This window comes from Cibotium barometz, chromosome 60 (genome assembly GCF_041138505.1).
Source record: "Cibotium barometz isolate CiBa-2024 chromosome 60, ASM4113850v1, whole genome shotgun sequence".
Lineage (NCBI taxonomy): Eukaryota > Viridiplantae > Streptophyta > Polypodiopsida > Cyatheales > Cibotiaceae > Cibotium > Cibotium barometz.
In genome coordinates, this window is record NC_141105.1 from 17,100,350 (window position 1) to 17,127,426 (window position 27,077).

Genomic DNA, 27,077 nt, shown 5'->3' on the forward strand with positions numbered 1-27,077 from the left:
TCTGGGTCTTCCGCGGTCGAAGGACAGCGGGATGCTCCAGAGAGGTGGAGAGAGGGAGGAGAGGGGGCTCCGAAGGAGATGGGTCAAGGGAGAGCTAAAGACGGAGGGGGGGGGGTAGCTGAGGGGTGGGAGAAGGAAGAGGAGGGGAAGAATCCTCCTGAGAGGAAGGGTCCGCGAAAGGCTCGGTAGGGCCATAGGGCCTCACTAGAATCTGGGAACCGGGAGAGCAATCTCGACGAGGTAAAGGCCTCCAAACAGGAGGGGCCAGAGGTGGGTTCCTCAGGTAATTGGGGGAAGGAGGGGGGAGGAGGAGGGCCATCACCATCGGGTGGCTACCGAGATAAATGCTCGAAACGGTTCTCTGAAGAAACCATATCCTCCTGTGCTCTACCAACTTGGCACCATGCAGATCTAGAAGTCGGTCGGCGGCTCCATCTCGGGCCAACGGTCTACCACTCTCCAGTATCAATATCGGCCGTGGCCGAATCCTGGTGCTCTGCTACCTGGCAGCCATCTTCCCTCCCACCCCTCTGAAGAGGATTTGAGCTCGGACTAGGGAGGGGGACCACTTGGGGTGGTCTCCTGGACCATAGAGGTTGAGTACTTTCGGTACGGTGCGGTATGGTACATTTACGGTCCTAGTACGTAAAGTACGCATCAAGATAAGTACTTTAAGTACGCTTGCCTTTTTAACTAATATATATATATATATATATAGACTAAAATAAGGAATACCTAGCATCCATACAAAAATAGCATGAAAGAAAATGGTAATGCTAAAATGAAAACTAATCTATTAACTACTGAGCAATGACCACTGACTAAAATATTAAAAAACAGGCCAAATAAGTGTTGTACATTGAACCTCATATTTGGTACGCAAACCTTATCCGTATGAGGTACGGTATGTATGGAGTGGTACGGAAAGTACAGAAGGTACACATCGGTACGCAATGCAACTATGTCCTGGACTGACGATGGCAAGGACGAGCTCTAGCAAGATGCCCCATCTGCCTACATATGAAGCATTGGTCTGGGAGGCCACAGTACACTACTCTCTAAAGAATAGGAGCTCCTTGGAGGCAAAGAAGAGATATAGCATGTGACGTCTCTGGAGAGGCTACGCAGATACAAAGGGATAGAATCCCAGCCACCCGAGCAAGAGCCAAAGTGGCGGTGGAGGGGGATTCCATCACTCTCCCGATAGCACAACCTATCACCGGGAGGAGAGGAAGATATTCCTTCCTAAGTCCTGGGAAGCAGACTGTCATGGGAAAGCCTGGAACGCCAGCCAGAGGGTCGAATGCTGGGTCGAAGCCATCCTGCCACCTTACCTCGCAAAGAAGGCCTCGGCTGTACGCAATGCGATGGGGTAAGTGCATGACTCTGTCAGACGCCGTTGGCGAGTCAAACTCAACCTAGTAGTAGCCACACCCATAGGATGAATATCAGTAAATCTTTCCAGGTGCACCAAGGAGGCTAGCCTATAACAGATCCCTGAGCTGTTCGCCAGGCACCTACCAACAATCTTGCATACCAAGATGGAGGCCTCTAAGGATGCGACTGACGAAGCGAGGAGCTGGGGGTCAGCTTTTGAAAAGGAGAGGCAAGGGATGGCGGCCTCGGTCAGGGATGACGGAGCAGCTGCCATGGAGTTGTCCTAAGGGTTCAAGACTAGAAGAGGCCGAGACTTGCCTATAGGAAGAGCTGCCAGAGAACTGAAAACCTGCCTTAAGAAAACACTGAAGGGGGGGAGGTAAGAAGGGGAAACGGGTAGCAGGAAGGTGAGAAGAAGGCTCGAAAGGAGGAAAAGGAGGGGAGGCGGGCCAAGCACTTGCAGAAATTGCAGCAGTCCAAATTTGTATCTATGTACATATGTAGCAGCATTCACAGGTAGGAACAAAAAAAAAAGGATACCTGCAATCCAGCTAAAGCAGTCTCGGCAGCTGAAACAGTCTTTGCAGATACCAGCTGGGCAACATTCTCTGCCTGTGAAAGATCTAGCCGACCATTAAGAAAAGCCCGAAGAGTGAACTCTCCTGCAGCACAAATATCTTAACATAATGAATGGTCCTTTCAGCTCAAGTGCATTCAGCTTCCAGCTTTCTATTGCCATGTAATACAAATGTCACAAATTCATGTAACATTCGTCTCTTCTTCATTTTGACTATTTCAAATTTTATGATAACAAACCAATGCCACCAAGGGCTTATCTCTCTTGCTAACAATTGCATACCAGGTTGTGCAAGTCTGGCTCCAGCCTCAAGGCAAAGTTGAAGCACCCGACGTGAGCATATGCCGCCACCATGACATTGGAACTCTATAACATCCTCCCTTGTGTAGGATCTTGGAGCTAACATGGGAATGACTAGAACCTGCATTTCATTTGCTTTCAACTTTATTTTTGAAAAAATATTGCAAGAAACAAGAAAGAGCCCCCACCTCACACACCCCCCTGGCTACCCCCCGCACAGATGGGAACTGTTTGTGCACTAACAGGCTTGTGAGAAAGTACAAGAAAAGACTGGATTGTGCACAAAAGACACTGGGATTTGACTTAAGCCGAAGCATACTGGAGTGAGTAAAACAAAGCTCCGAGATATGTGCACAAGAACTGGAGTACCTGTGGCTGCCTAATCCAAAAAGATGTCCCTGAGAGAAAGCCCCAAAACAAGAAACCAATACCTCAAAGTCTTTTCAGTGATGAACAAAATCCTGGACAGCTGGCAACAGTGGTGAAGCAGAGCTGCCGAGTAGCGCAGAGCACAGGGGCAGGGATGGAAGAGTGAGCAGCACCAACAACCGGCAGGACAAAAGTCAGGCTGCCAGTTCTGGACGTGAAGTGGCGGAGAGGAGCAGCCGGATCTGGCGTATCTGTCATAACATCAGCCGTCTGTGGGCGGGGCAGCCGGATCTGGGCGAAAACAGACTGAGCACCGGCAGAAAAGCTGGGTAGCTGGGGCAGCGGCTGTGTGCACTGCACTAGTGCCACAGTGGAGCTGGGCAGCGGTGGTGCGCTGTCCACTAGCTCCGCCCAAAATGGTGGTGGAAATGGGCGGTGGCTGGCTGCGGCCCTGAACAAACGGTGCTGAGATGGCTCTCGTACCAATTGTTGGGTATTAGGTTTCATCACAAGATTAAACAAGAGTGATTAGCAAGAGGGAGCACAAAATAACTCAAAGATTAGGCACACTTAATCATTATGATAATGGTCCTTTTATAGGAGAGACCCCCCTTTACAAGGTGCATATGCTGCCACCACGTACGCCACATGTCAAACTATGATGTCAAGTGTCCTTAAGAGGTGTCACCTACATACATCATTGCTTACATAAGATCCTCTCAAGAGGTTGTTCGCACACAAAAGAACCCACACACTAGCGGCTGTTCACACACACTAGAACCGGCTCCTCATAGAGAGATTCAAAGAAGTGTGAAAACTCTCATAGGACGCAAGTAAGGAATTGAGAATAGTGGTGACCAATTTTCTGTTAACAACTACCTCATTAATATTTAGCAGTTGTTCCTTAAGGTCTGTTACCTTGGTAAGGTGATCCGATATGGAATCTCCCTTGTTCATGGTCAGTTTGTCCACCTTCCACATTAGGTACACGACTCGTGCTTCATTACAAGATTCGAACATGTTCTCGAGGACCAAAATCTCAACTTTCAAAACTTGTTAAGAGCTTCTAAAATATTGTAAAAAGAGTGTACTTTAAGGATTCATTTTTTCACACAGATAGAGCCATAATTAGCTTAGTTCAAGTTTTCCCTTCATGAGATTGTGAAGGGTAGAACGATAAGAATTCCGACACAATATATGGAGTGCTTTTCTTGTAGCTTTTTATAGATTTAAGTACAATCTCGATGCAAGAAAGGGCCCAAAAGATTGGGATACAGAGGATCAAGCTGCATATGCACAGGATGATGTTCTTGGAAGAGATGTGTTGTTGCTCTTCGACTTCGATTTTGTGTATTCAGGGATTGCTTGACACATCCTCTATCTTTCTCTCTCTAGGTTTTGGCAACCGCGATTTGATGGTATATCTGTCATGGAAACAAGACATTGGTTTTTGAGAAGAAACATGACTTTGGTATCGAGGAAACAGGCCTATGGTTTATGGGATAAAGGTCTTTGGTTTATCGGATACAGGTCTTTGGTTTCATGTGGAAAACATGTCTTTGGAATTCATGTGAACAGGTTCTAGTTTTCTGGAGGTTACATGCAAGCTGTGATTATAGGAAGGACATGTGGTTTGGTACAGCCCTACTACTGTTTGGGAAAGGGTTTGTGGGAGGTGTCGTACAGGTGTACCTTCTCTATGGAATGCTTTGCTCTAATAGTGAGAGTTCTTATTTGGAAGTCCTGGGTGAAAAGCTTCGAGGGATCCTATTGGTAGAGGATTCTACAAGTCGTACTTTGTACTCAAATTTTGTTCAAGTAAAGAAATACCGCAAGGGGCGTTTTGGGGCCAATCGGTGTCCTTGTACTAGTTGTAGGAGCACTCTAGCTCCCCCTGTTTGTTTCCTTTTCCAGGTCCCCATGGGTGATGAAGCGTTTTGTGTGCGAGTGTTTGTTTCACCGCCCGTCAAGTTTCTGAAGGCCTGTTTCATCTTGGCTCTCTTGCCCTTGGTCGTGGCTCTGCATATCTCTGAATGCGCATGGATGACTCTTGATATGCATTTTTTATAGCAAGTCGTGTTCAAGTTGGCCAGCTCTTTCAGGCTATAAAAAGTCTATCAAAAATGTTATAAAATATATTCATATTGTGCCCAATATTGTCCCAACCATTGGTGCATGTCCTGGGCACTATAGGGCTGTCAAAACTGTTCCGAATTCCCCATATCCGGCCTCTAAGTTTGGCCCTTAGGCAATACGTGGCACCGGATTAAAGTGTGCGCGTGACAGACTCAACACGAAGCACTTTGTCATAGAGCAAGTGGTTATGCCCAACCAAAAGACTTACATATTGTAAATGGGGAGGGTGAGACCCTTGCTAGGTTTCCCAACAACATAGAGCCTAGGGGGCTTAGACTAGAGTTCCGGACGGGAAAAAGTCTCAACAAGGGGCACGCATATGAAACCTTGGATCGGGTGTACATATAATATTCTGAAAGCGTGACCATCAGTACAAACCATTGCGGTATGAGGGGGTGTGAGGAGGCCTCGTGTTGCCATATACGCAAGTTGAACCAGCTTGAATATTATTTCAGTAATAAAATGGTTTTGTGGGGAGGCCGATAGTAAATCCTGATGCATCATCCAACGCTTGGCATCCCCACCTGTTACGACCCTGTGTTTTTCTCTGGACAACAAGCAGGTGTGCATGGGCACGGGATGGACAGTGTGAATATGCATCAGTTGGATATGAAATAGAAACTCATAAGTGTGGCCAGCCTAAGTGTGAAAGGGGACAAAAGAAAGTTTTTGAGTTTATAAGGTTTTTAAACCTTTGATGACTTAAAAACTATTACTGTAGGCATGCATTTTTCTATTATTGCTTTTGGCGTTTTTGAAAAGCGATCGCCTCTTTATTAAAGTGGAGGGTGGCGCATGGAGCAACGTGCGCATCCCCTTGAGAGATCACCGTGTGGAGTTGGCACTGCTGCGGGTACGCTTGGTGCAGGTGCTGCTGTGCATGGACTACAGGCAGGCAGCGGGCACTACTGCGCATGTTCTACAGGCGGCTGGCACTGTTACGCATGGTCTACAGGCGGTGAGCACTGCTGCCTATAGGCTACAAGGTGCTGCTGCTGCGCATGGGCTGCAGGCTGTTGCACACAGGGAGGCCAGGCGGCTGCTACACACATGGGCTACAGGGTGCTGCTGCGCGCATAGGCTACAGGCAGGCGGGCTACAGGCAGCTAACGGGTGCCACGTGGGCTACAACTAGTCAGGGCGATCAGGCGGGTATCACGTGGAGGCTTTCCTCGCCAGGTAGTTGCACGTATGGCACGTATGGGTTTCAGCCAGCAACGGGCGCAAGGCGGGAGACTCTCTACAGCCAGTCAGGCATCCATAAGGACTACAGGTGGCCACAGAGACGCAAGGGCTGAACAGCACGCTTGACTCTATCTCTCTCTTGGAAGGCGGTGAGCTGAAGGAGGTGCCGAGGGGCTAATAGCCAAGGTGTCTCTCTCTCTCTCTCTCTTCGCAAGCAGGTTTTGTTTATGAGATTAGGATGCAGAGGATCAAGCTACATATGCACAGGATGAATTCAGGGATTGCTTGACACGTCCTCTATCTCTCTCTCTCTAGGTTTTTGGCACCATGATTGGATGCTGCATATGTGGGGTTATCTGTCATGGAAACAAGACATTGGTTTTTCAAGAAGAAACAGGACTTTGGTATCGAGGAAACAAGCCTAAGGTTATGGGATACAGGTCTATGGTTTATCAGATACAGGTCTGTGGTTTCATGTGGAAAGCATGTCTTTGGATTCATGTGAACGGGTTCTAGTTTTCTCGAGGTTACATGCAAGCTGTGACTATAGGAAGGACACATGGTTTGGTACAGCCCTACTGTTGTTTGGGAAAGGGTTGTGGGATCCATCATAGAGATGGAGAAGACCTTTTCAAGCAGGGAGGTGTTGTCCAAGTGTGCCTTCTCTATGGAATGCTTTGTTGTGATCACGAGTGTTCTTATTTGGAAGTACTGGGTGAAAGCTATAAAGGATCCTATTGATAAGAGGATTCGACAAGTTATACTTTGTACTCAAATTTTGTTCAAGTAAAGAAATACCGCAAGGGGCGCCACTGCGTTTTGGGGCCGATCGGTGTCCACTCTAGCTCCCCTTGTTTGTTTCCTTTTCCAGGTTCCCATGGGAGATGAAGTGTTTTGTGTGCGAGTGTTTGTTTCACCGCCCCGTCAGATTTCTGAAGGCCGGTTTCACCACCCCCACCCCCTTCGCTTTCGCGGAGCATCCTTAAAAATGGTGTTTTCTAAAGAAAGCTTTAAAGCTTTCAACCCTAATTTTGATTTGTATTTGATTTTAGTTTTATCTTACTCTTGAATAAAATGTTTTTTTGTAAGCCTAACATTTGTATGTCCATACAAGTGTATCGTTTGACTTGAGTTCTTTTTTAAAACACTGAAAAGTCTCGTCTTATAAATGTTATGGTTTTATATTTCCCAATCTAGGGAAGGAAATATCTTTTATGTTCAAGGAGTTATCTTATCTAAGACTTACGGACATTGTTTTTGTATGGAATCATATGCTTTTATCCAATATGGGGTAATATTTTATTGATGGCCAACATGTCTATAATTATGGAGATCCATGATATTTTGTAAGGGAGAGCCCAGCAAAAGAACAACCAAGGTATCCAATGAGCATAAGTATTTCTTCCAATTCTTGCATAAGACTACGAGGAATTTTCTAACTTGAGCCCATCTCTCCTCCGTTGTCTTTGACAATTTGCTAACCAGGAAACCACCTGGTAGAGTCTTTTAATTTGAACTCAAATTGTACATATGTGGTAGTGATCGTGTGAATGGAGGCTTAGCAGGGGCACTTTTCCCTCGACACATTATAGAGGTTTTTTTCCCCTTGGATATTTGGTGTATCCAGACACCTATACTTTTACATTTCAGGTTTGTACTTAGGATACGTGTGGTTGTAGACATCTTGTCATTTCCTTCTAGTATATCCACACTTCCAAGCTCGCTATTGCTTCCTACTCTATGTTCTTGCTGTTTTCTGTGTATTTCTGTGTTCCCTACTCTGTGTTCTTGCTGTTTTTTATGTATTTCTGCTGAACATTAGGGTTTTTCAGAACCCAACAGTGGTATCAGATTTCCAAGTTGATTTTTGTGCCGTCTGTACAGCTTGTACCCGACCATACATCCTCGCTTCGCCTCATACCTGTCCATACGCCTATGTGAGCCCATACCCAACCATACATCCTCGCTAGGTCACGAAAATGTTCTTATACTCTCGCGCAACGCCCGTATAGTCGCCGTGCTTTCTGTCCATACTGTTCATACCATCAGTACCTACTCGCATTTGTACCTGCAACACTTGCAAAATAAATTTGGGGCTTTCTGCAATTACAGCACAAATCGGAGCATTCAACCTTCAAGGTAACAAAATTTCTCATCAATTATGCTTTCAATTGTCAATCTCTCTCGCTACAGGACTTTTTTGCAATTTACTACTACAAGGCAATTTGCAATGTGTTGCATTTCCCAAGGAGAAGTTGACAAAAAGCATTTCAAAAATTGTATGCATGTAGTTAGAAATGGCACAAAAAGTTGGAGATGTATTTAATGTATTGGCATAGGAAGACACGCTTGACGGGAGTAATTACTCCATGTGGAGCTTTATGATCAAAAACTTGCTTGTGGCCAAAGGGCCTATAGGGTTTTGTGAGGGGGGGATGATATCCATCCTATAGACATTGCACCTGGCATGCCTCAAAGAGGTGATGAGCGAGGTGGTCAACAGGCCCAAGCCCAACTTGCAACACCTGTTGTGCCCTCACAAGAGCAAAGAAGATGGGATGCGAGAGATGCACAAGCCATGTCCTTAATTGCTTTGTCAGTCAAGAGGTCAATTATACCTCATATCCCGTCATCTTGCAAGATGTCCGAGCATGCTTGGGATACTTTGGAGGCGGTGAACCAAGTGCAAGAAACTAGGGTTGGCCACTCAAGGCATGGGTGTGGGTCACTATCCTCACATCTCATATGGGAGAAGTTCACCATGAAAGCTTGGGCAGGAGAGCTCCAAGAAAGATAATAGTCAAGATGATCATAAAAGTGTACAATGCCCATGAGCCCTATGTATCATATAGCCCAAGGCCCCCAAAGGCACATATGTAAATGACCCTAAGTCCAAGTGCCTAGGCCCCATCCCCCATGTGCATGTGACACCAAATCTACTTCGTTACAAACCATCTCCTCCTACAATGATTTCATCCTCAAAATCGAAGGGTGGTCGTGCATAAACATATACAAGAGGCTATATACAAAAGCCAAAAATGCACTCATGGCCTAGATGTATCCGCTATCAAAACATGTATACGACGCCCGCCCAGATCGAATGGAAAGGATAGGAGGGTGTCGTCAATGGTGAGGCTGGTGATAATGATGCCTGGATTGAATGGAAATCCAAGACATGCCTTACCCATGACCATATCAATCCTGCATCCTCCTGTATCAAATGGATGATATAATGCACCACATCCATCAATGAGATACATCCAATATCCCCCTGGGTCAAAAAAATAATGCATCCATGCATAGGATCTTGCGAGTACATAATAGCCCTATAGCACCACCCACTCGGAGCATAGGTGAATACATCATGTCCAAGAGTGAATGCCTGATATACTCCATAGCATGCTCCATCAAATGTGAATCCATGTCCTCACTGCATCCATCACCATGCATAGGTCCATAGGCATGATCCACATCACAAATGACTACCTGAGCATAATCCATATGTACCAAGACATAATCCTCATCATTGTCCATATAACCCTCGTAGAGATCACAATCATAGACTCTCCACTCATCTCCCAAGAAAGGGTCATAGACTAGGTTCCCATAGAACCTCCATGAAGTATCCAATAGCTACTCACTACTAGATGCATGAACAGCCTCATCATCGATGTCATCCATATCATCAATGTCATCCACATGCTCACTAGCATCATAAAACTCATCCTCATCATATGTAGCATGTGTATACATACTACCATCATCCACATCAACATAGATGCTCTCCTCATCACAAATAATGATGGTAGATAAATCATCAACACTTGCATAAGCATCATCATCAAGATGCCTAATGTCAACATGACTAATAATGCATGTCTTCACCATATGTGTAATCTTCATCCTCATGTGCATGGCATATATCAGATTCATCCTCATAGGCATGTGCATCATCACATGAATCATCATCCCTTGTGTCAAACACAAATGCATGCATATCCAAAATATCCTCAATGATCAAGTCTTTATGATCTCATGGCATCATATCATAAACTGAAAGTATATCCATCAAAGCACTTATGGAAGTAATCGAAGCATTCCCATTTTCAACTTGTGTATTCCCATTGGCCAAAAATACATTAGTTAGCCCTTGTTGATTTCTTGATGAAAATCAAAGGTAGAAACATGAAAATCAGTCCATAGGGAACCAAGAACACTCACCAATGTATCAATACAATGAGAATGAAGAAACATTGAAGATCTTGAAGAGCCATTCCACATTGCAATACATTTTATCATTCCAATGCCTCCAACATTGAAAGTCTCTTTGTGAAGGTCAAGACAAGGCTGATGAAAACCCTAAGTGAATGCCTCAGCTCAACCCCGATTGAAACCCTATTTCTCTCAAGATCAAGCAAGAAGGAAGAAGAAGATTAAACGTTTTGAAATAACTCACTAATCATGATTAACAGTTTCCCCCAATTTTACTCCCCTCATTCAAATTTGGAGCGGCTACCCCAGATTTCGATCCACAGTGACTCATAGCCCCCTAAAAGCTTAGAACAAACCAAAAATCAAAGAGATTTCCATCATCCCAAAATCACCATAGCCATTTTCTTGATCAAGAAAATCAAGAAAATGCAAAAATTTTAAAAATTTCAGAAAATTGGATCAAAGACATGGGCTTTAATACCAATGCAAGAAACTAGGGTTGGCCACTCAAGGCATGGAGTAACAACATGGGTGTGGGTCACCATCCTCACATCTCATATGGGAGAAGTTCACCATGAAAGCTTGGACATGAGAGCTCCAAGAAAGATAATAGTCAAAATGATCATAAAAGTATAATTCATTCATCATTTTGCTCAAGTATTGGATCATTGCTAGCTGCTCCAAGTCTCTCCTCTGCTTTCGCTTGCTGCCCTCAACCATTGTCTCAGCCATGATCAGGCATTTGTGGCACATAACAAATGCCAAGGCAAAACATGTGGCTATCAGCCAAGGGCTGATTCTGAAGAAGAAAGAATCTGGTATGGTTGTTGGTGACTCCTCTACTACTCCTGCACATAAAGATGATGCATCAGCAAATTATGTGCAAGATGATTGGGCTTTTCTTGTATGCAATTACGATGAATCTCAAGAGCATGTCTCTTAGTGTGGATGAGAAAGAGGTGGTGTGGTATTTTGAAAGCGGGGCCTCTAGACACATCACCTCCACGAGGGATTTGTTCACAAAGCTAGAGGATGCCCCAAAAAGTAAGGAGGTCTCATGTGCAAATAATCATTATTATCTTGTGAAAGGCATTGGTGAGCAACTGATGGTACAGATTTATGGTTGCCAGATGTACTTTACGTACTTGGGATCAAGAAGAATTTGTTGTCAGTGTCCTCTTTTGCTCAAAGAGGGTTTGTTGTCAATTTCAAGGATGACAGATGCATAGTGAGAGACCGAGAAAAGCACTGTGAGTCACTTTTGGGACACTATACCATGGACTCTATCATCTTGATAGTTTTGAAAAGAGAGCACATGATGCTTGTGTGGTTACTACATCTACTCACTACCATGCAAGAGGCGGAGTTGTGGCATGCCGGGTTTGGGCATGTGTGTTATGGTAGTATGATACTCTTGCAGAAGCAACAAATGGTGCATGACATGCCACATGTTGAACTACCTCCCAGACATGTATGTGAGGAATGCATTCTTGGCAAAATACATTGTAATGCTTTCCCAAAGGATGATTCAGTGTGAGAGCTGATCGGAAATTACAGCTCATACATAGTAATGTATATGGAACCATGAGAGCTGATTGGAAATTACAGCTCATAAACAATGATGTATGTGGTTCTATGAGGACACTGTCACTTGGAAAGCATTCGTACTTTGTAACATTCATAGATGATTACTCCACATTTGCCTAGGTATACCCTTTGAAAGGAAAATAGGAGGTTTATGTGTGTTTTCAACATTACATTGCGAGGGCAGAAAATGAAACAGGTTGCAAAGTGCATACCCTCCACACAGATCGTAAGGGGGGGGGGGGAGTATATGTCTGATGCTTTCAAAGCATACTTGGCTGAAAAAGGCATTAAGCACCACTGTAGCATGCCATACACACCACAACAAAATGTGCAGAAAGGAAGAATAGGTCTTTGATGGAGATGGCCACATGTATAGTCAAAGACAAGGGTTTGCTTCATAAATTCTAGATGGAGGCAATCATGTGTGCTACATCTGTTTTGAACAAATGCTCTACAAAAACATTGAAACCCATCACTCAATATGAGGCCTGGTATGATAAAAAGCCTAAAGTTGATTATTTCAAGGTTTTTGGTTGTCTTGCATATGCCCATCTGCCGCAACATATGAGGTGCAAACTTAATGACAAAGCAACAAAATGTATTTTTGTGGGGTACAGCAGTAGTAGCAAAGGCTACTATCTCTATAATCGGAGGATTTTTGAGAGTAGAGATGTGGTGTTTGCTGAAAATGTAAATCAGCCTATGGCTGAATTTGGTAGACAATTGTACGGCATGTTTGAAAGGCTACTTCCACTTGCAATTGATGGTACAACAGTACAACCTACAGTGGAACATGTGTTGCAGCCAAATAGACATCGTGTGGATGCTGAAGTTCAGCAAAATGAACAGCCTATTATGCATGATGATGTTAAAGGTGAGAGAAGAGTGTGTTGGAAGGTCGTGGCCTGGCCGCCTGCATCCCACATGCATAGAGTCCCAAGCAATGGGATCATCTATAAGTATTAGAAGACTAGGGCCATTCTCATCCCTCCACCAATTTTCATGGCTTGGAAGGGATTAGAGTGGTGGAGGTTAAGCGGACAGTGGCGTGAACACTACTGGGATGGGTAACCTCCCGCGAAGTGGCCCCCAATTTCCAACATGATATCTGGGCTAGAGAGGACATATTGGGATGTTGTTAGCAGAGTTGGTTGACTTGTTGATTCCTTATGATGGAGTTGAACGAAGACCGAATGCGTGTATGAGCACATGGACAAGCTTGCTGACATGCTGAGTGTAATCGAGGGCCAAAAAGAAGGCTGTGTGGGTAAATCCTCACGATACCAACCGTGACATCACCGACAATGCGAGAAGCCTCTGAGCCCCGTATCATCAAAGCCTCTGGTACCCAACGTCTTGGCTGCCGAGGGAGGGTATTGGAAGGTCGTGACCTGGCCACCTGCACCTCCCGAGAAGTGGCCCCCAATTTCCAACAGAGCGAACAGCTCTACAAGAGGCCAAATCAGTCCCTAGATGGTTGGTCCGAACTTTGTAAGAGAGCAAACTCTCAACTTCTCTTAGCAGCACGACACAGGTTGGTTTTAGGAATGAACCACATCATGCGGATGTGCTTGGTTGGGTAGCTCGTGTGATGTTAATGAGCCAAGCTCTACAGGAGGCCAAATCAGTCCCTGGATGGTTGGTCCGCACTTTGCAAGAGAGCAAACTCTAAACTCCTCTTAGCAGCACGACACAGGCTGGTTTTAGAAATGAACCACATCATGCAGATGTTGCTTGGTTGAGTAGCTCATGTGATGTTGATGAACCAAGCTCATTTGAAGAAGCTCAAGAACATGGGCATTGGATGGAAGCTATGTAGGATGAGATGAATGCCATGCATGAAAATGGCACTTGGGATTTGGTGGATTTGCCTCCTAGCAAGAAGGCAGTTGGCACTAAGTGGGTGTACAAAGTGAAGAGGAAAGCTCATGGTACTGTTGACAGAGACAAGGCAAGGCTTGTGGCCAAAGGATATGCATAGTAAAAGGGCATAGACTCTTATGAAACTTTGCACCTACTTCCAAAATGACCACCATTAGATGCGTGATTACATTGGGCTGCCCATCATGTATATATATATATATATACCTAGATGAATCCAAGAACATGCCCAAATTCACCTTTTAGGAACATGCATGTTATATACTCATGGTAGTCAACCCACAAGAATATATAACTATCAACTCCATTATGCATAGTATGGACTAGATACTACGACATCCCCACTAACATCATCAGTGCCCAATAGTGGGTGTAGAACTCTGTATGAAGATATGCTCTCACACACGCACTCCACACACACACACACACACACATAAGAGCATATATTCACCATTAGTTGGATATGAAGACGGCCTTCCTTGATGAGGATTTGCACGAAGAAGTGTATGTATCTCAGCCCATTGGATTTGAGGCAAGAGGTCAAGAGAGAAACAATTATGTAGTTCATGTTTGGCCTGGTGATCGTCATGGGGATCAAGATGCCCACAATTTTCATGTACGTAGTGACATTGTATGGCCTTAAACAAGCTCCGCGAGCTTGGTATGAGAAGATACAAGCTTATTTGACCTAGTACTCCCTATAGACAGCCAAGTTAGATATATGGTCTATGTCATAGTAGAGGTTTATGCCATAGTCACAAGGGACGGGGGACGGTGACGGGGGACGGGGACGGGGACGGGACGGGGGACGGCCATAAGTAGGGAACGGGGACGGGGGAGGGAACGGCACTCAAAAAATAATTTTTTTTTAAAAATTTCTACTCTGCACTTATTCTACTTTGGAAGCACATCAAAATGAGCACAAATTTACACTAAAATGCTAAGATTTTGAGTCAAAGATAATAATTAAGTAGATACAAAATGAGTCATGACTCAAGAGTCAGGACTCAGGAGCCTTAAGGAGGCAAAATACAAGGACGGACTCAAATGAGTCAATGACAAAAAAGTGCTGAAGACTAGAGGCTAGAGGCTAGAGCTAAGTAGTAAGGCCCATGAATCATGATCCATGAATGATCATCCACGTGAAGTGCTCGCCTCATGGTCATGGGTAGCTTGTGCGGCTGCCAAAGAAGCATCAAGCTCATCCTCAGTCTCATCCTCACTGGCATGCTGCTCCTGCACCTCATCCTCCCGTTGCTCTTCTTGTTGACTCATCTCCCACTCGGTGAAGGAATCTGCCTTCTTGGTCATGCTCTTGCAAAGCATTCGCAAGTTCGCGCTGACGAAGACAAGGTCATTGACACGCTCTACCCCGAGTCGGTTCCTCTTCCTAGAGGCAATGTGGCTGTAGGTACTCCAAAGTTGCTCCAAGCAAGAGGAGCTGACGGCCTGGCTAAGTATGCGGATGGCAAGCTGCTGCAGCTCCGGTCCATCTGAACCAAAGTCCTCCCACCATAGAGCAGCACCAACTTTGGAGCGGTCAACCTGTGCATCATGACAGCCATAGGAGCCATGAAACGACCTGTACATCGAAAGCTGGTCCCTGATCTTGCGCCTAACCGATGCATTAGGCACAAGACGATCCAAGATGATCCTCCATCCAGCGCTCACCTCCCGGTCGCTCTCCTGCTTGTTGCCTTGGAATTCTGGGTCCACCACATAAGCTGCTGCATGCAATGGAGAGTAGTAGGAATTCCACCTTCCTAGACACAAGGCATGGATCTCCTCGTATCTGTCTTCGTCAGGCACGAAGTCTTTCAACTTCTCTATCATGCGATCCATGGCCTCGTAGACCTTGCCTATGCATGGCTGCATAGCGTCTACAATCCTCAACAGGTGGACTATGGGCCTCACCATAGCATCTGTGGTCTTCACACGCTCCCACCAAGAGGCGTCATCCGCCCGTAGCCTACACTCTTGGCCAGTGTTTGTATGGGACTCTTGCATGGCGACAAACTCGTCGCTAAGGAAAAGCCCCCTCAAAGCACCACTACAATCCTTCAACCGGCCCAACATGAGAAAGTTGTAGGCGAACCGGGTGTCGGAATATTTGAGAAGAGAGAGACAGGACCTCTTGTTGAACTCATGCCGAAGTCTTTGGTGGTTGAGGACAAAGGAGACCATGGTGTTGGCCTCCTCAATGAGCGGGCTGATCCATGGTAATGCCCCGATGTCCTTGAGGAGGTTGTTTAGGCAATGAGCCATACAAAAGGACACCGTGACATGTCCATACATACCTTGGAGAATAGCTCCCGCCGCCCTATTGGAAGGCTCCCCATCCGCAACAAAGCCGACTACATGCTCGGGGCCAACGATCTCCATGGTGGTAGCCCACTCCGCCGCAAGCACATCCGCGCTCTTCCCAGTGCCGGATGCATCATGAGATGAGATGAAGTACATCTCTCCACGGGAATATGCAACCATGCCGTGAATACTCCTCTTGCGGGTGTCACTCCATCCATCCACAATGAGGGAGACTCCGTTCCTCTCCCATTGCCGCTTTGTGTTGTCGGCCGCTTGCTCTACAATGCGCTTCTCCTTGTCGAGCAATGTAGTGCGCAAGCTCTCGGATGAGGGGGGCGTATAGTTTGAGCCATACTCCCCAATCTTCTTAACCATTACCTTGAAGTATTCCGACCTATTCAAGAAAGTAATTTACTAATGAGAAGGAGACTAGGATGATGAAAACATGAATGATGAATTGGCAATGATCGATTGCACTTACCTAGCCGCTTGAAAGGCAATGTGGTCGTGGAAGAAGAAGCGGGCCACCGCCATATCCACCTCCTCCTTCAACTTGGGGTTCCAATTCTCCCCAAGTGTAGATTGTCGACGTGGGCCACGTAATGATTGAGAGGCCGTGGAGATGGAGGGTGCCGGTGTCGTGGATGGAGTAACATTCCGACTTGATGGCGAAGGTGATGGTGTGCATGATCCCGATCCACCACATGACTCCATGGTAGAGGCTTGAGTTCCTCTCCCCATCGTCGCGGGATCCACGGCCACTCGTGGTGTCCTTCTTGTCGCTTCGACCGCTTCGTAGACGCTAAGCTTGTCAAGAAGTTCCCGTCTCTCCTCGGGCGTGACATTCGTGCAAAACCTCACCTCATGCCCACTCTCATGCAAGAGGTGGGCTCGCACTTTGTCGGCGCCACCCGTTCGCCGGTACGGGCAAAGCTTGCATACCCATGGCCGAGAACCGCCTCCATGAACGGATGTGGTGTAGTTTACCTCCTCCCACCATGTCCATCCCGTTGTCCTTCTACGAGAAGCCCCGGCACGTGAGGAGGATGCCATGGTTGAAGATGGCTTGCCGCTTGACTCTTGAGCCTTGAGGAGTGAGAGAGAGAGAGAGAGAGAGAGAGAGAGAGAGAGAGCCTTGAGGAATGAGAGAGAGAGAGAGAGAGAGAGAGCCTAGAGGCTTGGAAGTTGGAAGAGTCAAGACTCAAGAGGCTTGAGGGAGAGGTGAGAGCCTAAGCCCTAGAGCTTGGAACTTGGAAGTTGGAAGAGACTCGGGAGAACTTGAGAAGATTCAAGAAGCTTGAGCAATGAGCAATGAACTTGTGTGTGGCAGCTTGTAGCCTTGTAGAGGTGGGCTCTTATATAGATAGGCAAGAGAGAGAGAGGGCCAAGGCCCAACAGCCATAAACGGCTAGTAGAGCCCAAGCCCAACAGCCATAAACGGCTACAGTGGGGCAGGCACGCGGCACGCAGGCGCAACGGCTAGAAACGGGCGCAACGGCCAGAAACGGGCAGGCGCAACGGCTATCTGCCGTCCCCCGACAGTCGTCCCCCGTCCCTACGCCGTCCCCTGCGCCGTCCCCGGTTTGAAACGCCAGACAGGGGACGTCCGTCCATCCCCGTCCGTCCCCGTCCCTGCGCCGTCCCGTATCGGCATCCCCACGTTCCTAGGCGCCGTCCCCGCCGTCCCCTGTGACTATGGTTTATGCATAGATTGTAACATGCGGGGGATTGATCGTAGTAAAACAACCTTAGGCTAATACTAAACTTCACTTAATGATATATATACCTAGATGAATCCAAGAAATGCCCAAATTCACGTTTTAGGAACGTGCATGTTATATACTCATGGTAGTCAACCCACAAGACTATATAACTATCAACTCCATTATGCATAGTATGGACTAGATACTACGAACTCCCCACTAACGTCATCAGTGCCCAATAGTGGGTGTAGAACTCTGTATCAAGATATGCTCTCACACACGCACTCCACACACACACACACACACACACACACATAAGAGCACATATTCACTTAATGATACTTAAGAGATAGACAATGGAGGAAAGCTGGCATCCAAGGGTGGACCTCAGCATTGGAGAAGGAAGCAGTCATTCACCATCAGCATTCAGCATATCTCTCTCATTCTGAGAAGGATATTTAGCACAGATCTTTTCATAGATCTCAATTGTAACCATTGCATTTATAGTTGCATTGCATTGCATTGATACCATTGTCTATCTCTTAAGCATCATTAAGTGAAGTTTAGTATTAGCCTAAGGTTGTTTTACTACGATCAATCCCCCGCATGTCACATTGGTATCAAAGTGTTACAGGGTAACCAACCTTAGATCATTTACATTCCATAAGGTCATTCAGTAAGTTAGCATGTTAGTCGCTTCTACTTAGTTAAATCCAATTCTCAAGATCTTGTAGGCCACCCTTAGGGTTTTCCCCTTAGGCATGCATCAGTAACCCATCCATCTGCATTCTTGCATAGTATATAGGGTTGCACAAGGCTTACATCAGCATAGTAGTCATCCTAGCAATCAGTCTAGCATTTTGCAGCTGCAAGGCATACAGGTTTTACCCACGAGTTCTCTGCGGAAGAATGGCATCCATCATCGAAGGGGTAAATGGAGTTTTGGGCTTCAACTTGCAACAGGGGGTTCTCTTCCACAGAAGAAGACGGAAGTTTTCTCCAACATCGCCTCAGGAGGTTCAGAGGTTCAAGAACGACGGAGATGGTGTGTGAAAGGATTACCTGATGCTATTAAATGCTTTGATGACTCATGTGCTGAGGATGGGCTTGAAACAGTCCCATACATGCTGTGATAAATGCTTGAATGCCTAAATAAATGGATAAATGCCTGCTAAATACCTATGGATGCTCTGATACGCCATGTCACTTGTACACCTTCTGGGTGTGCACGTGACATAGATGCATGATATCTTGTGATAACAAGCCATGTTGCATTCAAATCTGTAAAGATTGTATCTGGAGAATCTAGTGTTTTCCTGCAAGAAGAAGCCCTCGTACCTGTACATGTTAAATACTCCTTGGTTGATGAGGGAAAGGGGGGAGAAGGAAGAGGAGGCTCAGCCCATTCCGGCCCTCGTGTGGTGTCATTGTATTTTAAAATTTTATGCTTGTGGATTTGGCCTACAAGAACTTCAAATTGTGTAAAAAGATTGCAACCTTCGTACAAAATAGGTTTTTTTGAGGCATTGGTTCAGATCTTTCATGTGTACACAGTAATACAAGAGATAGACAAGGGAAACTCACCTCATCAATTAATGCACCAGAAGCATCAACAAGTGTTCCATACTCAACCATATGACTAACTGGATTCCACAATGTCCTGGGTTTCCGAAGCTTTGACCGCCTAGCTGGAACAAAGAAGGTTTTAGCTATGTGTAATGCAGAAGGGCCTGATAGTCTGATTATTTCCACTGCCCCATGCTGGCCACCAATGGGAGTGACAATGGCAACGATCGTATCACCAGCTGTGCAAGGTAGATGAGTGTTACGTTTAACTGATGACCTTCCATCATTTTCAAATCTTGTCCTTGAATCCTCAAAGGAAACAGAAGTTTGCACTGCACATTTACACAAATAGATCTCTGTCAAGATTTCAAAAAATCAGTAGGTTGCAAAGAACTTCTCACTTGTTCTTGTACTCTCAAACACAAGTTTTCGTAATCTAAACTGGGCCTATTATTCTTAAACACATGGCATTTTCAATTCAGAACATGAAACAAAATGTGTTTTGCTTTTTAAATACAGTAGCTCTTTCTTTTACTTCAAAATTATTTGATCCCTTTAATGAAATCACTAAGAGAAAAAAATAACAAAACAAGACTACATGTAACAAGAGCAACTTTTGCACATATCCAACCAATAAAGGTGAGTGTTAAATAAAACCCAAGCAAAAGGACTCGACAGTTCCATGACACACACACAAGCACAGATGTTTTCTGTTTCGTGGTCTACCACCTTCGTCTCCCAAGACTGGATGACACTAGTATAAAGGTATAACTTGAAGAGATTGAACAACCATTCTTGGGGTGTGGTGTGTGACTTTGAAGCATTGGACCGGACTGCAGAAGAGGGTATCTGAGACCACTCATGTTAGCTAGGTTCTTGACTACGCTCGTACTTAAAATTTATGCTTAGGACACATGCCCAGGATCAGCTTTGCCTTAAATAGACCCCGGAAGTGGCCTCGTTGTTGTTAAACTAGGTGGCCAGTGATCGAGAATTGACAAAGTTATTTTACAGATGCAATTTCCTGCTACATGTCTCATGCCCAATACTCTTGTGGAAGCAATCGACCTTTTAAAGCAGCAAGCACATATAGACAGCACGAGACTGAAAGGAAGTACTCGACCATCACAACACAACAGCAATTGGTCCCAATGGCAAATAGGTCACATGAATTAATCCTCAGATGCATGTGTCATACTACATAACAACATGTACAATGTATAAATACGGAGAAACAGGGTAGAAACATCATTGTGAGCCCTCGTTAATAGAGACAGGCCCTAGGGTCATCTAGGATTTAGACAAGGTAGCTTAGACACACGCCAAGGATGGGTTAAACAGTGCCCAAGAGAAACAGGCCTACAAGGTCCCGGATCTGACAAAGTATGAACCCGAGGCACGCAAGATGTACAAGATGGTACCCTCGTGCGGGTGTGCAAGAAAAGCATGCAAAGAAGGTTCCTAGCATAGATGCACTCGGAACAAGGTAGAAAGGAACTATAACATCATATGTGGAGTTACATCCACTAATGAACGATTCAGGAAACTATAACATCATATGTGGATTCAGGAAACGCAACCTAGTCTTTGGCACTTAGTCTTAGACGGAGAAGTTCCAAACTTCTCCTCTCTCTCATGTACAATTTCGACGCTGCCTCATGCATCACTATGCATCAATATCACTTGGCCATCACGAGAGAGAGTGTGAGGAATCACCCTATGGGTAACATGTCATGCTCAGACAACCAAGAAAGTTCCTCATCTTATTGTCACTCACAGACTAGCACTACCCCTCATAGTTACCATAGATTAACTATGCCCAAGCATATAGCGTTCTAGATCAGAAACCCGCGATGCCTCAAGAGATCCTACATGAGAATACACTATGGCATCCCATACCACTAGAGCACACGGCACATAAAACCCCCATTAAGCATTTGATCATAGGTGGAATGGCCAACTTTGGCCAACTTTCCCCCCTATATCGTGGCCTTGAAAGTTGAAGCAACCGAATTTCCCCTTGAACACCAAGGTCGAACCTTAGGTCAACCCGAGGGTCAATCTAATTCATGCAAAATCAAGGATAAAAGATACCACCACACCCCAATCTTTGACATGGGCTCCTATAGTCAACATCATTGGTGTCTATAAGCCTTCCATAAACCTTGGCCCAGGCATCTCTGGGTATGACAAACTCCACAAGACTGCCTGCCTCGGCACCCTGTCCTGGGTTATGCCAACTCTTGACAAGACTGCCTGCTACCAACCACCTAGTGGCTATCCAGATAACACCAAGAGTTCATGGTAAATCTTGGTATCCTTTCCACATCTTTTAAAAAAGCCATGTCTACTAATGTAGAAAACATGCAAGACAATAAATTCCATTACAGTTCAGCAAAATACCTCTAAAAATTTAAGTAGGGGTTGTACAAAAGTACCAAAAATAAAAGTATCACAATATAGGGTCTAGAAGTCACAATTATTGAGCCACTGCTGGACCCACCAAAAGCGCGTGGATTCTGACATAAATCCCATGTAGCAATAGCCTCCTCACACTCTTGCATACCCACGTGGACATCTACTGGTGAAAGCTTGGAGCACCCATCAACTTGGGGTTCGACACTACCCTCCCACTAGATAATGCGCTCGTCATTGGTGATCTCATCGTCATCATCCCGTATGGACCCTCGACAAAGTTTTCATAACCACTCTCTAGCATATCTACTAGTGGAGGATATGGTCCAAACCAACCCGATGGCTTTATGTGCTCAAAGTCTATTGACTTCATGGAATTATTGTCCATTGATTTCACACATATACTACCCTCGGAATCCATGAAGTTGCGCCAAACTTGCGATAATTCACATGCCCAAACCTGGCATGCCACAATTCTGTCTCTTGCATGGCAGGAGTAAAAGTGGTAACCACATGAGCATCATGCTCTCTCCTGTCAAACCTGTCAAGCTGATGTAACCCATGATACAATGTGCCGGAAGTGACAAATGCAAAGCCACCTTAACAGTCTTTCATTGTGCATCTGTCGTCCTCAAAGTTCACTACATATCCTCTTTTAGCAAAAGAGGAGACAGACAACAAGTTCTTTTTAATCCCTGGCACATACAATACATCTGAAAGACATAAGTCTGCACCATTTGCTGTTGTGAGGATCAGCTCACCAACACCTTAAACTTGTTTGCACATGTTACCCGTTTGCCTTCAGGGGCAGCCATAAGCTTCTTAAATAAATTTCTTTGTGAGGTAATGTCTAGAAGCACCACTGTTAAAGTACCATGTGTCGTGTCTTTCATTGACACTCAGAGACATATGCTCTAATGATGCATCATAACTGCAAGGAAAGTCCACTCATCGTGCACAAGATTTACTGATGCATCATCTTTCCCTGCAGGTGATGAAGAACAATCAACAGCCATGCTACTTTCCTTTTTCTTCTCCTTTGCAAGCCTTTTTATGCACTCATTCAAGTAGTGACATTTGTTTTTTTTTCTTGGGCTTGCCTGCATCATTTTTAGCCTTTTGTGAAGGCTGTCCTAAATCAGCCTTTAGCCTTTTGTGAAGGCTGTCCTAAATCAGCCTTTGGTTGAAAACCGTGTTTGGCTTTTCCCTTGCCCTTGTCTTGGGCAACAAATGCCCCATTACTGCCATGCATGTTGGAAGATTTGTTCTTCTGATTTTGCTCCTCCTATAGTAACAAACCAACCAGCTCTTCAAACAAGGTTGGTTCCGGGGTTCCCTGCATAGATAGAGTGAGCAATGTGTGGAAGTTCAAGTAGGTTTCTGGCAAAGATGATAGTGTCTTGGAAACCAGCTCCTTTTTAGAAATGACCTCATCAATATTGAGCAATTGCTCCGGAAGATCCTGGATCTTCGTAAGATGATCAACCATTCTATCACCATCAGTCATGTCTAAGTTCTCAAGCTCTTTCTTGAGAAATGCAACCTTGGCCTCATTCTTTGCATGATACATGGTTTCAAGTACATCCCAAGCTTGCCGTGAGGTCTTGCAAGACCGGATATGCGGTATGATTGATCGCTTTACCAACGAAGCAATCAAAGCCATCGCTTCGGCATCGTGAGTATCCCATCTCTTCTGCTCTTGAGAGGGAGGAGTAGGTACTGCAGCTTGTTGAGCACCACGGCGAGGCGTGTTAGGAGCTATGTCAAAAGGGCGTACATCTTCACCTGAAACATAACCCCATAATCCTTTGGCCACAAGAAGATTTCTGACCATGAAACTCCAGAGGGAGTAATTATTGCCATCCAATTTGTCCTCTTGGGACAAAACAGTGAATATATCGGTCGTACTTCTAGCCATTTGCTGAAATCTCTTAACTAAGAGAGATGCAAACACATGCAACCAAATATGTTGTAAAAAGAACCCGTAGGCAAAATCCCAAAGGCACCGGAGTGCAATGCCAACAAAAAGTCCTGTGCAAATGTTTTGCCTCAAATACAAGGCTGCAGATAATTGCAATGCTGAAAATCCCCAAATTTCTGAGCAGCAATGCGCTGATTGTCATGTGCACGCTAGGGGCAAGCAGATTGGTGAGCTAGAGTGTGATATGTTGTGGGTGGACATGTGCTTTTTGGTCCGCTATTGATAGTGTGTGCTTTTTGGGTGTTCCTTCCCTATTTATTGGGGGGAGGGGTACCAGTTGGGCACACACCGACAGATGGAGCACAGGAGTGCAGAGTGCGTGGAGCGGGAGCACCATCGCGCAGGAGGCCGTTGTCCTTGGGGGACAACCCCGGGTGGTAGAGGACACCGGATGAGGATGATGGCAGGGCACTCACGAGGGCATGACGCTCTAGCTCGTGGCTCGGTGGGGACGACCAAGATTGTGAGCCTTGCTCATGGTTGTCATGGTTGGGTGGCGAGTACGCCTGCACCCATATTTGTTTCTCTTCTGTTGTTTCCTAGAGTTTCGGTTGGGGTTTTTGTGTTTGCTGTTGTTGTAGGACTTCCAAGTTCTCGGAGTCGACTAGGGTCTTAACACTGATTTATGTGTCGATTGCACATAATTCACAAAAGCCCCAAAAATCTGTGTACCAATGAGCTTTAATTGTGTGATTAAGCACTGATTTTAGGAAAGCCCCAAATTTCTCTGTCTTATAATTGTAATTGTGCAATTAAGCACAAATTTTGAAAAATCCCCAAATTTTCTCGGAATCTTGCACCCAAATGTTGCCCTACACTGCTGCTTGCACTTTATTTTTGCAGTGAAGCAAGAAATTCACAAAAGCCTCATGATTTGAACCAATAATCAGTTACCTATGTGGCTGGAACCCTGAATTTGCAGAGAGGCAGGTGGTGTTGTACAAGCTAGCTTGCTTACTGTAGGCAGCGGACTGAAGATGGGCAATAGGCGGCTTGACGTGCATGGGTGGGCGGCGGCGCACGTGCGAGAACACAACGAATTGCAGGGCTTGTCGTTGGTAGGAGCTGTTGACGTGGGTCACCAGCTGTAGTGACGCGGAGGTTGCAGTGAGCGATGGTAGGACTCTCCAGGTGGAACCGGCGGGAGCTACAGTTGGCAATGGTGCAACGATGCAACAAAGCAGACGGCGGGCAGCAGTGGTGGATGTGGAAGCTGCTAACTGCAAACTGAAGACGCCGACTGCGACGGAGTCCGACTGTCGGGGACGGCAAGGGCCGGACGGAACTTGGACGGCGACGAAAAGGAGGCCAAAATTTTTCACAAATATGGCGAGTGCCACATCAGCCTTAAGTGTGGCTGAGCGCCGCCCAAGGCCGCCTCCTGTGGTGTGAGTGCCGCTTGCGAGTTGGGCGGCGGTGGAGCCCTCGGCACTAGCACCGCTTAGGGTGTAGGTGCAAACGGGCGGAAGGTGGCGAGCGAGCGGCGAATTGGAAGCGCTAGAAAGTGAACGGAGTGGCTGGCGACGGATGCCTTAGCGTGTACAGAAGCACAACAGGTTCAGCAGCCGCCTGTGGGGAAACATCCGCAAGAGAAATAGTCGCCGGCAGCACAGAGAAGATGGTGATTGATGTTCACACAAAGAGGGATAGCATAGAATTTGTGGAGCTTGGGGGTTGACTCCACAATATCAAAATACAATAAATGTGGTGTCCTTTCACACCTAATATCCAAGGGGAAAAACCCAAAGGGAGAAAAGTGCCCTTGGCTAGCCCATGTTCACATGTAGCACTACTCATAGCAAATGTGTGGCACTACTCATAGCATATGTGGCACAACTCATAGCATATATGCCAATAACCACGGGGTTGAGATACATACACCTCTTCATGTATATCACCATTCAAAAAGGTTGTTTTTATATCCGACTGATGCACTTGCCAACCATGATGAGCAGCCAATGCACTTGATGGTACTCATGCGTGAAGTGGGAGCAAAGGTCTCCTCATATTCTGTGCCTTTCTGCTGTACATAGCCTTTGCCACTAGTTTGGCTACCATCAAACTTCCTTTTGATCTTATAGACCCACTTCGTGCCAAAAGGCAAGTCAACCAGATCCCAAGTGTCATTCGTTAAAATGGAACCATATTCTTGCTTCATGGCGTGCATCCAATTTTGATCCTCGTGTGCTTCATCGAATGAAATTGGCTATCGCATAAGCTGCTCATAAGTGCATAATCAACATAATGCTGAGATGCATGGCGAGAACTAGCACGTGTTCGACTTGCCAAAGGAGCCTGAATAGGACTGCAGGAGGGCTGCGTTAAACTGCAGGGAAGACTGAAAGCACAAACGCAAGCTCTAGAAGGGCTGGGACCAGTCTAGGCTGAAGGCGGGGAATGCTCCTAATGCTGAGAATGAAGACGTCTAGCTTTCTGACGACTGAATGAAGAACTAAGCCCTATACAAGCCTATTTATACTAGATAGGAGTTGGTCAAGTTGGCTAGTCATAATTTAATAAATTTTATGTTTATAAATGGCATTAAATGCTAAATAAATACCATAAAATATTGAAAAAATACCAGATAAATCCTAGTAAATTTCCTAAGGCTTCTGAGATGTTCTAAATGATGCACAGGCATATGAATGCATGTTATGCAAAATGCAGAGTGCTTTTCTGATGCAAACCCTAAGGCTTCTACGGACTCTACATGCATGAATGATTCTCTCCAAGTGGGTTAAGGGACTTGACTAACTGACTAACACGCTAAGGCTGAGGAATGACCTACGTAGCTCGTGCCTGACTAATCCTGGACTCAAGATATACAATGGGGTCACGGCATACGACAAATATCGTCCTACTGGGTTCTAACTGTTGCACTACTGATGATGAGCCAGTTTGTCACCATGCACTGAGTGCAGGGTGCATGTGACAACATGTCATGTGCACAGTGTGTATCTACCGTGTGCTACATGCACGCAAGACTAGCTTCGAGGTTTGTGGAAGCTTGGAGCTAGGCAGGGCGAGCTGAGTTAAGGTTAGACTAATGGGCAGGCACCCAAGTATGGACGGGCGGGCGTCCAAGTGTGTACGCCCGATGATCGGCCAAGAGCCTATAAAAGGGTGGCCAAGGTTAGTCATTAGTCATGTGGAGTCTGGCATGTTTTGGTGAGAGCTCTATGGCGTGGAGCCTGGATCTAGTGCAGACGTGCACCTCCTTTACGCAGCCGAGGCCGGCAGCAATCTCGAGGCCCACGAGCTTTGCAAGAAGAAGGCTGAAGATGTGTTTTGCAGTCGTATGAACTGTTGAGAGAGAAAAAAGAAAAAAGCATGTTTGCTTTTGTTGGAACGAGAGAGAGAGCGAGAGAAGCGATCAATGGGCTAAGCGTGGTCGCATGCTGGTCATGGACTACCGGAAGTTGTAGGCAGCCAGGCCTACGCAGGCAGCCAGGCTGGCCGACCAGGCTCATGTAGGCACGTAGGC

The 27,077-nt window shown here is 45.8% G+C and overlaps 1 protein-coding gene across 8 annotated transcripts in view; it reads right to left on the reverse strand.

Annotated features, from left to right (window-relative positions):
• The window catches only part of LOC147605060 (tRNA modification GTPase), a 76,620-nt gene that overhangs the window by 13,661 nt on the left and 35,882 nt on the right, over window positions 1-27,077 (reverse strand). For 3 of the 8 annotated variants that reach the window (XM_086793976.1, XM_086793974.1, XM_086793977.1), the window contains exons 3-5: window positions 19,216-19,553; window positions 2,237-2,375; window positions 1,918-2,039 (exon numbers count right to left, since the gene is read on the reverse strand). In XM_086793976.1, coding sequence (XP_086650102.1) covers window positions 1,918-2,039; window positions 2,237-2,375; window positions 19,216-19,553 — 599 coding nt within the window. The remainder of the gene's footprint in view (window positions 1-1,917; window positions 2,040-2,236; window positions 2,376-19,215; window positions 19,554-27,077) is intronic. The other 5 variants (XM_086793978.1, XM_086793975.1, XM_086793980.1 and 2 more) reach the window with 3 other exon arrangements.